Here is a 12,645-nt window from a genome sequence, read left to right as displayed (position 1 = left end):
AGGAATATTTATTTCAGGTTAAAATAACAGAACGACAGCGTTTCATATTTCATCAGATCAGAAAAAACCGGAAAATAACGGCAACATACCACCGTGGTGATATTGTCGTACTAAAGCCTCTCCCTCTTTAAAAAGAATCGAGTGCTTGGATAAAGCGTGTCAGAAGCCACCACTACCACCGCGATCTCTTCCCCGGCGATGTTGCCGGAAAATCCAGACACACCACCACCACCACCACTGTAACATACGTTTCAATCTCTACGACATTTTTACTATGACACTAGCGAAGCATTCTTCCAACAACCAGGCTTCCGCACGCGAATTCAAGCACCGAGTTCTTACATGTCTCAACAAACTATCTGACCGTGATACGCACTCCGCCGCCGCCACGGAACTCGAATCTATTGCCAAAACCCTAAATCATGATTCGATCTCCCCGTTTTTATCCTCCATTTCCGCAACCGACTCATCGGACAAATCCCCCGTCCGTAGACAATGCGTTCGCTTAATCTCTACTTTATCAGAAGCACACGGCGACGCGTTATCTTCTCATTTGTCAAAACTCCTTTCCGCCGTCATACGGCGCCTCCGTGACCCCGATACAGCCGTTCGCTCCGCATGCGTTGCTGCCACAGGCTCAATCGCCTCTCACGTCACTAAACCTCCGTTTACGTCTGTTGCTAAACCCTTGGTTGACGCTCTGGTTACCGAACAGGACTTGAACTCTCAGATCGGCGCGGCTCTGTGCTTGGCTTCGGCTGTTGATTGCGCGCCGGATCCGGAATATGTTTACTTGAGGCGGATGCTACCGAGGATCGAGAAGTTGTTGAAGTGCGATAGTTTTAAGGCTAAGGCGGCTTTGTTGACGGTCTTAGGGAGTGTGATCAGCGTCGGTGCCGCATCGAGTCCAGCAATTGTGAAGAATTTGGTGAATATTTTGGTTGAATTCGTGATGAAGAGCGAGGATTGGAGTGCGAGGAAAGCGGCCACGGAGGCTCTAGAGAAATTGGCTGTGGTAGAGACGGAACTGTTGTCGGGATTCAAGGCTCCGTGCTTGAAGATCTTCGAGGCTAAAAAGTTCGATAAGGTATAGTTTGTACTTGAAGACGGAACTGTATTAGCTAGAACTAAAACCGACCATGATGGCATAGATTTAATACCAAATGCACTCGATATAATGCAGGTCAAAATTGTAAGGGAAACGATGAATCAGATGATAGAAGCTTGGAAGGCAATTCCCGATGTACCTGAAGAGGTACTAACACCGCCGGAATCCCAATCGTCTTCTAAAGGTATGCACATCGATCGTATTAATTCTTATTTAGTGTCATTAATTTCTTCTTTCAGTGTTATATAAAGCTGCATAATCACATGACACTTTCTAGTTATGGTTTGATCTATGTTGTCTTTTCCTTTTGGGATTTTAGGAGCGTACATTCAGACTTTAGTTAATTTAATGTTGGAGTAGAAATCCTCTTTAGCATTCTTTATCCCTATAATTATTCTGTTCATAGAACACAACTGAAGAACTTAATTCAATTGCTTAGAAACTTCGTTAGTTATTTATTGTTCTTCTAATTATACTTTCTTCACATATTTTGATGATTCCAAAGTCCTGACAACTCACTTTTGATTCTAAACTTCTTAAACATTAGTTTTGATTCTTAACTTCTTGATTGCTTGTCTGTTTCTTTTACTCGACATTCAGATTCTGAATTTTGTTTGTTTGCTGATGTGTGATCCAGCAGCTGAAGTTGCCAGTGATGGAAGATATCCACCAAGAACTCCTCAGATAACTGACAAGAGAACCGTGCTCAATGGTTCCGTCACTGCCAATGCAACAAGACGAATTTCATCAGAAAATAGCAACAAGAAAGCTGGTCCCGCAATGTTCCGGAAGTTGGAGCGCAAGAAGAACCATGATCAGAAACTTGGCATTGCTGCTCCTCCTCCCCTTGCAACTCCGTTGGCTGTGGATGATGATCGTCTTAACAATAGATCTGCAAGATCAGAAACAAAAAGAGCCCTCTTCAATGAGATTGTTGATGAAGAAATGCATAAATCGTATCACAATGCGAGAATAAGTTCCACTGATGTAGGCAGCAATTTCACTGTGGATATCCACAAGAACCATAAAGATTGTGAAGAATTATCTATGATTCGCAATCAGCTTGTTCAAATCGAAACCCAGCAGTCAAATTTGTTTGAACTCCTCCAGGTAATTTGCTAGTAGTTCTTCATAACTGTTTACTTTTAACGTGTGATGTTTTGTATTTGACCAAATATGACAGCTTTATCCAGTTTATCTGAGCTTTTGTATTTCTGTGATCCAACTTCCAAGGATCTATTTCTGACCCAATGTCCGGGTACAAATATTGGCTTCAAGACACCCTGGGCCACTTATGGAGAAAACAGTGTAAATCGAAGAGCAATCACACATTCCAAAAGCATCTTTTTCTGTCAGCTATATTGTGGGGTTGAAAAATAAGTGCTACCTTCCCACCAAACGTTTGAATCATAAATACAAATCCTGCCGACATATATATATATATTTTAGTAATAGCTCAAAATAGGAGAAAGCAAATCTTGGCAATAGATTGCCTTCATTTTCCTACTTTTCTGTAGGTTAATTGTTTCTAGCATATAAATTATGACCTATTTGACTTGTTTCTGCTGGAATTGCTGTAATGTTCACAAATCTCTTTTAGGTTATATAATGATAAACCTATAACCAATGTTATACCACTAATATATAACAATTGATGATGACTTTTTCTTACATGTTTCTGCTTGTGACTTTAATCGTACAGAAATTTATTGGAAGCTCACAGACTGGGATGCAATCGCTGGAGACACGTGTGCATGGTCTAGAGTTAACACTAGATGAGATCTCATTTGACTTGGCCAGGTCAACTGGAAGGTTGTCTAATCCAGAACCTACAGAAACTGTGTGCTGCAAGTTACCGGGGGCAGAATTCTTGACCTCTAAGCTTTGGAAGAAAACAGAGATTCACCATTCAAACGCTAGAATTTCTTCAGCCCCATTTGCAAACATGAATCTTGAATCAAGTAACCCGGAGAATAGGGGATTTTGGCGCCAGGGAGGTGGTGGTAGTGGGTTAATCAAGAATCCGTTGGCAGAGGTCCGCAGCAGCAGCATCTCCCACGCGACTTATGATCGCAAATAGTATCTGATGCCATCCATACTAATACCATGCTCTACTATATCGTCATTTTCCCGATACTTTCTACCTACCTATTAGCGTTTGCCGCTAGCTAGTTTTTATAAATTCGTTCTAGAACCAAGAACCAGAAACGAGTGCATTTTGAGAAGCTGCGGTTGTGAATATATGATGCTGATATTACGGCTGGTTATCTTTCCTTGCGTTGAATTGGGTTGGGTTGGGTTGGGTTGAGGATTTTAGGAAAAAAGGAAGCTGAATATTGCTACATAAGAGAGGAAACTATTGCTATGAGTACTGGGTTTGTAAATACATGAACATTATTGTGCCTTTTTTTAGGGATCAAATTGATACAATGGGATTTGGCGCGTTTTGCATTTCTATTTATGTATTTGTTCGTTGATTAATGAAGACAATTTACAGGCAAGTCCTTGAAGATTTAACCAAGTACCCTAATAACCATGAAGTTTCGACGAAAGTGATCCTCAGCCCCTGAATCCGTCATTTTCACACCTCTGCTACAACTTCACCTACATATCAAGTTTTGTATCTTCCCAAATTTGGTGAAGATAAAATATTATGATTTATCATGAACACAAAGACTGCTTTCACGACTGAGTTTATCAAGATGTATAAAAGAAAAACCGGTATAAGGGGATGTTGATTAAATTCTTTCTGTGTAAACGTTTATCCGGTGTCGCTTACCTTAACGGGTGGACATGGCAAAAACCAAGAATTTTATCCGATAAGAGATGTAACAAGGACCAGTAATCTTTACCTGGTAAACTTTTACCAGAAAAATACATTTACCAACAATTCATTTTGATAGCCAAGAATATTACGCAATAAGATAAGTGAGGTTGTGACTATGTCGATAAGGGCTTACCCCGTAAGCGTTTGATAAATGTTATTAACATCGTGAGAGTTATCCAGATTCAACATGCTACGACAACTTGTTGCATTCAAACAAAAAGATATGCTCTGAAAACTCGAACGAAAGAGTAACAAAGATCCACTCGAGACTCCGTATAATTCCACAAATCAAAAATAAAAAATGGCTTGAAAAAACAAGCAGCCAATTCGATGGTACACGAACCCAAAAGCTCGCCCACATATTTTAGCTATAACAAAAAATGGACTATCCAAACATATGAATTCAAGATAGCTCGACCACATATTTAATAATAAATGCACATAAGCACCAGGGTGGGTATCAAAGCTAACAGGACATGACTCGTAAAAAGGTACAATGGCGCCTGGGTTAATGGAAGTTTTAAAGATACAAGAAGTGCCGTTTACCAAACGCTAACCCGGGTAAGCGTTTACCAAGTTACTTTACTTCACCGGATGAATATGGCAAGGACTAAAAATCTTACCCGGTAAGAGCGAAGGCAAGAATTGAGAGTCTTACCCGTAAGTGAGGACGATGACTCTTACCATGGTTAGCGCTTACCAGGATATATTGTTGCATACGATGCGTTTTAGTGAATAAAATTTTATTCAATAAGTAAGCGATAGTGTTGAATTTTACCGGTAAGTGCTTACCGGGTAAGTGTTTAGGTAAACGGCCCCTAAGAGTTGTTTACCAGACACTTATTGAGTAAGCACCGGAGATAACTTACCTTACCGAGTGAGCATGACAAGGACCGAAAATTTTACTAAGTAAGAGGCATAGGAAGGATCAACTCTCTTACTCGGCAAGTGAAAGAGGACTTTTACCCGGTAACTGCTTACCAACATCCAGTCAAGAATATTACCCAACAAAGTGAGGATGGTGACTCTTGCCGGTAAACATTTGGTAAACGGCCCCTAGAGATAGCATACTAGACTCTAGAAGCGGAAAGCCAACCTTCCTTGTCTCAAACCTTTTTCAAAGTCTTCTATTTTTCCAATTTTCAAACCTTCCGGACAATCTTTCTATCATCCACTTTAAACAAGCGGGCCTAGAGGTCTTCACAGAAACAGCTGCTCTATTTTTCTTAGGGGCAGAGAACAAGTCCGCATACATCCAATTCCAAACCTCACCTTCAAATAGGATTATACTAAGCTTGTTTAATCTGAATTAGAACACAGGGGACTTAATAAGGTAGTCATAAAGCAACAGGATAAATATATGAAAGGATTCAAATTATTCATAGTTGAGACCACTCAACCAAAACAAACGAATGTTCAACAAATAACCGCAGCAGTGTATATTACAACTGCATTTGTTCAATATTTGTGTTGCTGACCGTGGCTATCTGCGAAATAGCACAGGGGACCATTAAATCATCGATGTTCAAACCTAGATCAGGTCCTAACAAACAGGGAAAATGACATTTGGTGTAAAATTTCTAGCTTTTCACATGAAGAAGGTGAGTACTATATTCTCTTCATCGAATCAAAGAGGGAAGGTTAACGACTTAACCATATAGACTCGCAACATAATCCGACTATGACTTCTGATCAGGGGTCCCATCATTCTCGGTTTTCTGCAGCAGAAAGATGAGTGGAAGTTGTAAATTACAAAAAAGATAACATTAAAACAGTGTATAAGAAGTTGTATTTTGCATACAGAAATATAAAGAACAGATGCAACGAATGGAAAGCATCCCGTCAGTTATGTTCTGGAAAGAAACAGTTTAAGTTCTGAAATCATGCAACGGAAACCACGGCTACTAATTTCTGAATGAGACCAACGATTTGCCATTAACATAAATGGTAGTATGTCAAGCTCAGTCATGAGCCCCTACTCCACCAAGCTTTCATTTCTAAACTAAAAAGGCTACTCCATAAATGGCTAGAAAATTAAGAGGGGGGAGGGCGAGCAGAATTATGCTACATGGGAACTGGAAAAGATGTGAAAGACAAACCACCAATTGGATGCATGTTTACATATCAATCTTCAACGAAAAGCCAAGTCGATAAAATATTAACGAGAAAAAAAGAAAGGGTAGATTGTGCCCAAGGTTTTAAAAAGCTGAATCAAGCCTCAAGGTGTTTTCCCTCGATGTGGCGAGGCATAAGCCTAGAGGAGGTCCGAGGCATAAGTCCCGAGGCAGAACTATATACATACCAAAATATGTATATATATACACTACACAAATATACATACATTTATATACAATACATATCATACTAAATTACTAAAAGGACTTGCACATACTTTTTTTAATCCGAAATATAGATATAATAAACAATGAAAAAAATATTGTTCTTTTAATAATATATATATGTGTGTGTGTATTAATATGCTCATGGCACATAAGGAAAAAATATTAATACATCAACAAAGTGGGAGTGAAAGGACCTTTAGAGACTAAATATAAAAGTGTATATACATATACCAGATATCTGGTGAACCAGAGAAGAAACGGAAAAAAAAACGCAAAGAAGAAAACGAGAGAACTGGAACTCACAAAGGACAACAGGCGAGTAGCAGACAGGGCTTAGGAGAACTAGAGAAGAACTCGAGAAAGTTTCAGTCATAATTTTTTTTTAAATAACTTGGCCTCGATAAAGAGGCGTATGCCTCTCCACCTGTTCGGTCAGCGCCTCGACCACCAGGAGTACATCTCGTTTGAGGCTTGAGAGGCATACGCCTCATCTGCTTTCTAAAACCATGATCGAGGCTGCTTCTTATTGAAAGTAAAAAGTGGTAACCAAGGTCCAACGTTTTAAAAAGCGAAATCGGACCTCGAGGCGTTTTCCCTCAACGAGACAAGGCTAAGCCTCGAGGCGGTCCGAGGTGCAAGAGGTAGAAATATACACACACACACATATATATATTGACTAAACTGCTTATACACACACACTTGACTACTAGACAAAATATATATCATAATAAATTACTAAAAGAATATACAACACTTTTTTCAATCACTAAATATAGATATAGTAACAAAGGAAAAAAATATTGATCATTCAACAAAGTGGGAGTAAAAATGTGACTGTGACACATAGTAGAGACTAAATGTAAAAGAAGTGTATCCGGTATATTCATATACATAATACTCTGGTGAACCGGAGAAGAATCAAAGAAGAAAACAGGAGAAAATTGGAACTCACGAAGGACAACAGACGAGTAACAGATAGGATTTAGGAGAACCAAAGAAGAACAAGGTTTTCAAAAAAGAAATCGAGAAGGTTTTAATCATTTTTTTAATAATTTAGCCTCTGTAGTGAGACGTACGCCTCACTGCCTTGGCCACCGCCCCAGGCAACCAAGGCGTATGTCTCGTCTTGGGACTGAGAGGGTGCTGCCTCAGGTGCAATTTTGGACCGCCTTGACTCGAGGCACACCTCAAGGCGTAGCCTCAATCACTTTTTAAAACCATGGTGGCAACCCATCCCTAATGCTGACTTCTACCAACTAAACAGTAAATGGGAACTTAGGGACCGTCTTATCCGGGTAAGCGTTTACCAAGTCACATTACCTTTACCGGATGAATATGGCAAAGACCAAGAATCTTACCGGTAAGAGCAAAGGCAAGGACCGAGAATCTTACCTGGTAAATGAGGGCAACGACTTTTACCATGGTTAGAGCTTACCGGTAAATTGTTGCATACAATACCGTTTTGGTGTACTAAAATCTTACCCGGTAAGTTAGTGATAGTGTTGAATTTTGCTGCTAAGCACTTACCCGGATAAGCGTTTAGTCTTAGACTACTTACTTATGCAATTACCAATCAATCAAATCAACAGTTACAAGCTTCTTCCACTAAAGACATATGAGGAGGAATTTTAGGGTGTGAAATTCAAGCTGGCTACGCTGCAAAGTCCGTTGTAAAACAACATGTTTCCAACACTCAGCATGGGATTTTAAATTTAATGACGAATATTCCAAATATTTGGAAGAAAAAACATGCTCAAATTCCATGATTTAAATATGATGCCGAGGCAATTACAACATAGTACACAATTCTCCTTGAGAGAAAACACTACTTTAGGGCTCAATACATGCTGGTATACAGTCATACATTAAAACCAAACCACTAAAAAAAGAAACTATTTGACAGTTCATACATTAAAAAACGTAATATAAATATACATTAAAAGCCAAGTCTCATCATGCTTTCACTTTTACTTGGTGTGTCCATATCAGTCCAAACTATTAGAAAAAGAAGTGTGTGGATTTCAGTCATACAACTTACAATTACTTGTGGTTATAGGGTTTGTTCGAATTCTGGAAATTGTGAACTTCACATCTCTATTTTTGGTAAAAGAGAGACCCAATTGCTCCCATGTGTTTCCCCCATTCTCCTTACCCCATGAATTTGTGGCCAATAATTCAAGATGCGGTAAATGTTGCATGCAGTGCACATCTTGCTACACTCCCAAACAAACAGCACTACCAAAACACCCAATACGGGGATTTTAGAAGCACCCTGCTTCCAAGATCTCAAATTAAGCAATTCCTTTTCTACAAGAAGCTAGTGACAAGAAGGGGAGTTCTTCGCAACAAAAGGGTTCTCTTATCCTCTCTTCTTTGAAAAATGACATTTTCTGTTACTTCATCAAAGCTCAGGCCAATGGATTAGCCGATAGCATATAGAAAAATCACCATGGCATGAAGACCATCTTTGGATTCACGATACAGTATTCAATTACCTTAAACAGCTAGTCACTTTCTTGCTCTGGATTGAAAACCAAAGGTCTAATTTCTATTGCATATCTCAGTTTGCAATTAGTACTGGACCAAGGAAAAGAACTTTTGACAAATAATCATTTGTATGGTTTGTGTATCATGATTGTGTGACAAGGTTATGGTTGTCTTAGTTTCACCATTTTGAAGGCACTAAAGAATTATCAGATGGATGTTTGACTTCAAGTGGCATAATATCTCTACCTAACAATAGGGTATCCTACATCAAATTTAGTCTATTGAAACCTAACGTCTTCATTTACTGGTGCAGTTGTGTGTTGTCACGGTCTTGAATTTATGTTCACAGCAAACAAAAAGAATCGATTGTTGTCTACAGGTTTTCAAGCCGGTGTAGAAAAGACCAATACTCGCTAATATTGTAGTTTTTTTTTTTTTTTTTTGGAAAAAAGGGAGCAGGACCCCTAGGAAAACCTTATTCAAACTAATATTGTAGTTCCATTGCAAGACATGGCATATTTTATCAGAAAAGTTGATAACATTAGTTCCCATTTATAACACAGACAAAAAAAAACCTGTTTCTGATATCATATGCATTCAGTACTCACTTTATGCACCTTCATAGTCTTTTAGTGGAGTTTAAATGAAGACCTTGACATGAACATGTCAACATCAATACCAGTAGTGAACCGGATATAGTTCTACATCCTTCAGTACCCTCATACACACGTATCGACAATGCAACAAGAGTTTTATGACACAAAAATTTTGTTTTCTGAAGCCAATTAAACATAATCGTAAATAACCAACCTACAGCCTCTCTTTATCTCCCGCTGGAGCATGATAGAGAACTTAAAGTAAGGGATTGATTGGAAGTGTCAAGTAGATTGAGGATGTCGTTTAGCAGTCTGTGGCTTCTATGTCAAATAATTTAGCAAAGATTTTTAACATATAAAGTTCACTCATGGATCCATAACAGAGGGGACGACTGCACCCCACCCCACCCCCTCTTTTCAAAGTGTGGTTTTGTGTCCTTTCAAAAATCTAGGTTGCATGAAAACTAAACACTCCCCAAAAAGCTTACTACAAGAATAAGATTTGCTCTTTGCCACCAATTCATAAATTTAGCTACAGAGTTGGATGGTGGGCAAAACTTACCACTTCTAGATTCGAATCAGACTCGACCATTTTCCTATGGTTGATGCTCTTCTGACCTACTGTTCTAACAAGTATCATACCGTACACAATGTCACCAAGAACAAAATTTTGACAAATGTAAATTTTAATGTACATAATTTCACATATAGAAGCGAACAGCTCAGCTGAACATCAAATTGGAGCAAAAAGACTAAGCCTTCAGCATGTTACTATGTTTCTGGTGGAGACCAGATGACCCGTCAAGAAACTGAAGATGTCAGAATTAGTTCTTCATTCATTTCATGTGGGATCCAAGGAAGTATGAAATGGTGTGTGTTATTTGCGAATGACATTGCACTGGTACCAGAGATGAAAGGAGAGGTGAATGTTAAGTTGGAACAGCGGAGGGCAGCCTTGGAATCACAAGATTTGTGCATTAGTCATTCTAAGGCTGAATATCCTTGGTGCAATTTCAGAAGGTTGGGTAATGACGGGTGGAAGTTAGCACTGGGGAGCAATGGTTCCCCCCCAAAAGGAAATTCAAGTACCAGGCTCCATTTTTCAGAAAGAGGGAGAGATTGTGGATAACGTTGCACCATATAAAGGCATCATGGTTAAAATGGCATGTTGCCAAGAGAGTGTTGTGCGACGAGAAGACCCTCCTAATACTGAAGGCAATTATTATAGGATAGTCATCAGATTAGCCATGTTGTGTAGGCGGAGTGTTGGGCAACGAAGAAAGCACACGAAAAGAAGTTGGAAGCTGCTGAAATGAAGATGCTCAGGTAGTCATGTGGCTGGTCTATGTCGGATAGGATACCAAATGAGGTCTTTCGGGTGGCGTCTGGAGTAGTGCCTATCACGGATGAATTGAAGGAAGACCGTAATGGCTTAGGCACGTTCATAGGAGACATGTTGGCACCAGTGAGGAGAGTCGATAACATAACGGCTGAGGGTGAGGCCAGACAAGCATAGGAGGATGTGGAATGAGCAGCTGAGACTAGACATGGTGGATTTAAACATTTCTGAAGGCATGACATCAAATAAGAGTTTGTGGAGACACGTGACTAAGGTAACAAATTTTGCATAAGGACTTGTGGTTACTGTGGTCAGGGTCGGGGGAGGGGTTCCAAGTAGAAGACAGGGTGAGGGAGCAGACAACTAGGTATCAAAGGCCTAGGACAAGTAGAGGGGATCTTTGGGGGTAGTTGGGAGTGGCTTTTGTGGGAGTCTAGCCAGTTTGGGGTCTTCTTGCTAACTTAGATGATTCCTACTTCTCCGTATGTTTTTAATGTCCTTACCTGGTTAATCTTTTTGATGATGCTTATTGTACATGCTTACCCTTCATTAATTATTTTAAACTTCATCTCTCGTTTTTTCTTTACATACTTTTGGTGTCACTTAAGAATCCAAACTATTGTTCCATTTTTTTTTTTTTTTTTTTTTGCAAAAACCTATTTTTCACAAACCAGGGATCTCCACGGAAACAGCCTCTCTAGTCTCTACCCCTTGGGTAGAGGAAGGAAGGGACCTCGTATACTACACCCTCCTGAGGCCCTACTTCAATATGAGATTTACTCGGTCCATTTGGTTTTGTTTTATTAGCATGGTCTTCTTGGTACCTTGTTATGTGGAGTTGTACATGGAGATAGTACCTCACAAATATGCATATCATGCAAGCAACAAGATTTGTGACAATAGATCGTGGAGTAAAGGTTACTCAACACCTTATGGGCAAATGCAACAAATGAATAAGCTTGATTAGGCATCCAAAAGTGTATAATAGACATTGAACATTGTGGCTAACTCTACTCTTATGGTAAGTTTTTTAGAAAGTTGTTGTAATTCATGGCACCCGTTTGTTTTTTGAACAAAATGCAAATGCTACATGAGAAAGGTAGTTCTCGCCTCCCCCTTATTAGCGATATTTCAATCAAGGGTACTAGTCATAGAACCTTTTTATACAAACCATTTGAAATAGAACAAAATACTTTGGTTTGCAAAATTATGTCCTTATTTTAATTACGGTGTTCAGCTATTATGCTGTACATGTCGTGATATTTTCATCTCATTCCTAAACCATGAATGCCTGTGCCATTAACATTATGAAGTTGCCCAATTTGCATAGACCTCATATGTACAAAGGAGAAAAAGAGACAGTAACTTAACACAGAGTTAACCAAACTGAACCACAGTCCCCAAACACAGCTAATTTTGGTTATACGTTTACTGTATTCATTAATTCCTATACAATTTAAGCATAAAATTCAAATTTGAGCAAGTCATCTAAACCCTACCAAATCAGCAAACTGAAAGTCATGTTAGCTTCATATCTACAACAAGTAGATTAACACGCTAAGACTTGGAGGAAATACAGAAAAATTGTTCAAACGTTAAATAAAGGCAGAAAACAAGAATTAGGGTTTTACCGACTGAGCCTTGTGCCAGGCGAGACCGCGGTAAACGTTGACGGAAAATGTACCGCCGAGATAAATGGTGGCGACGCCTAGACCCAGCGTGAAGGCCTTAAACGTCAAATCTCCAGCTTTGCTTATCACTCCCATGGCTACCTTCTCTCTGTGCTCCTTTCCTTCTTAACGGCAACTCCTCCTACAAAGACGATGGAAGTTCTGAGATGTCTACCGAGCGCCGACTACACCCTTTTTTTTGTATATAAATATAAATGAGAAAGAAAAATAGTATATATATATATATATATATATATATATATATATATATATATA

General features: G+C 39.2%; 1 protein-coding gene and 1 long non-coding RNA gene across 3 annotated transcripts; one reads left to right on the top strand and one right to left on the bottom strand.

The window, feature by feature from the left end:
* The first annotated feature begins 219 nt into the window (after nt 1-219).
* LOC112508464 (TORTIFOLIA1-like protein 3) lies at nt 220-3,607 on the top strand. Of its 2 annotated transcripts, none has more exons than XM_025113079.1 (4): nt 220-1,087; nt 1,184-1,292; nt 1,749-2,218; nt 2,811-3,607. In XM_025113079.1, the coding sequence occupies exons 1-4, from the start codon at nt 275-277 to the stop codon at nt 3,186-3,188; spliced, it is 1,770 nt and encodes a 589-aa protein (XP_024968847.1). In that variant the 5' UTR covers nt 220-274; the 3' UTR covers nt 3,189-3,607. The 2 variants fall into 2 exon arrangements, with proteins under 2 accessions (XP_024968847.1, XP_024968846.1); XM_025113078.1 differs by having other exon boundaries at nt 1,746-2,218.
* Nucleotides 3,608-5,269: 1,662 nt separating this feature from the next.
* On the bottom strand, nt 5,270-12,549 carry LOC112508516. Its single transcript, XR_003068777.1, has 2 exons — nt 12,331-12,549; nt 5,270-5,653 (listed from the first exon to the last, which is right to left on the bottom strand). It is a non-coding gene; the product is annotated as an uncharacterized LOC112508516 (long non-coding RNA).
* Nucleotides 12,550-12,645: the final 96 nt, after the last annotated feature.

Source organism: Cynara cardunculus (genome assembly GCF_001531365.2).
Source record: "Cynara cardunculus var. scolymus isolate 2C chromosome LG 3, CcrdV1, whole genome shotgun sequence".
In the NCBI taxonomy this organism is placed as follows: Eukaryota; Viridiplantae; Streptophyta; class Magnoliopsida; order Asterales; family Asteraceae; genus Cynara; species Cynara cardunculus.
This window is presented reverse-complemented; position numbering and strand designations above follow the sequence as displayed.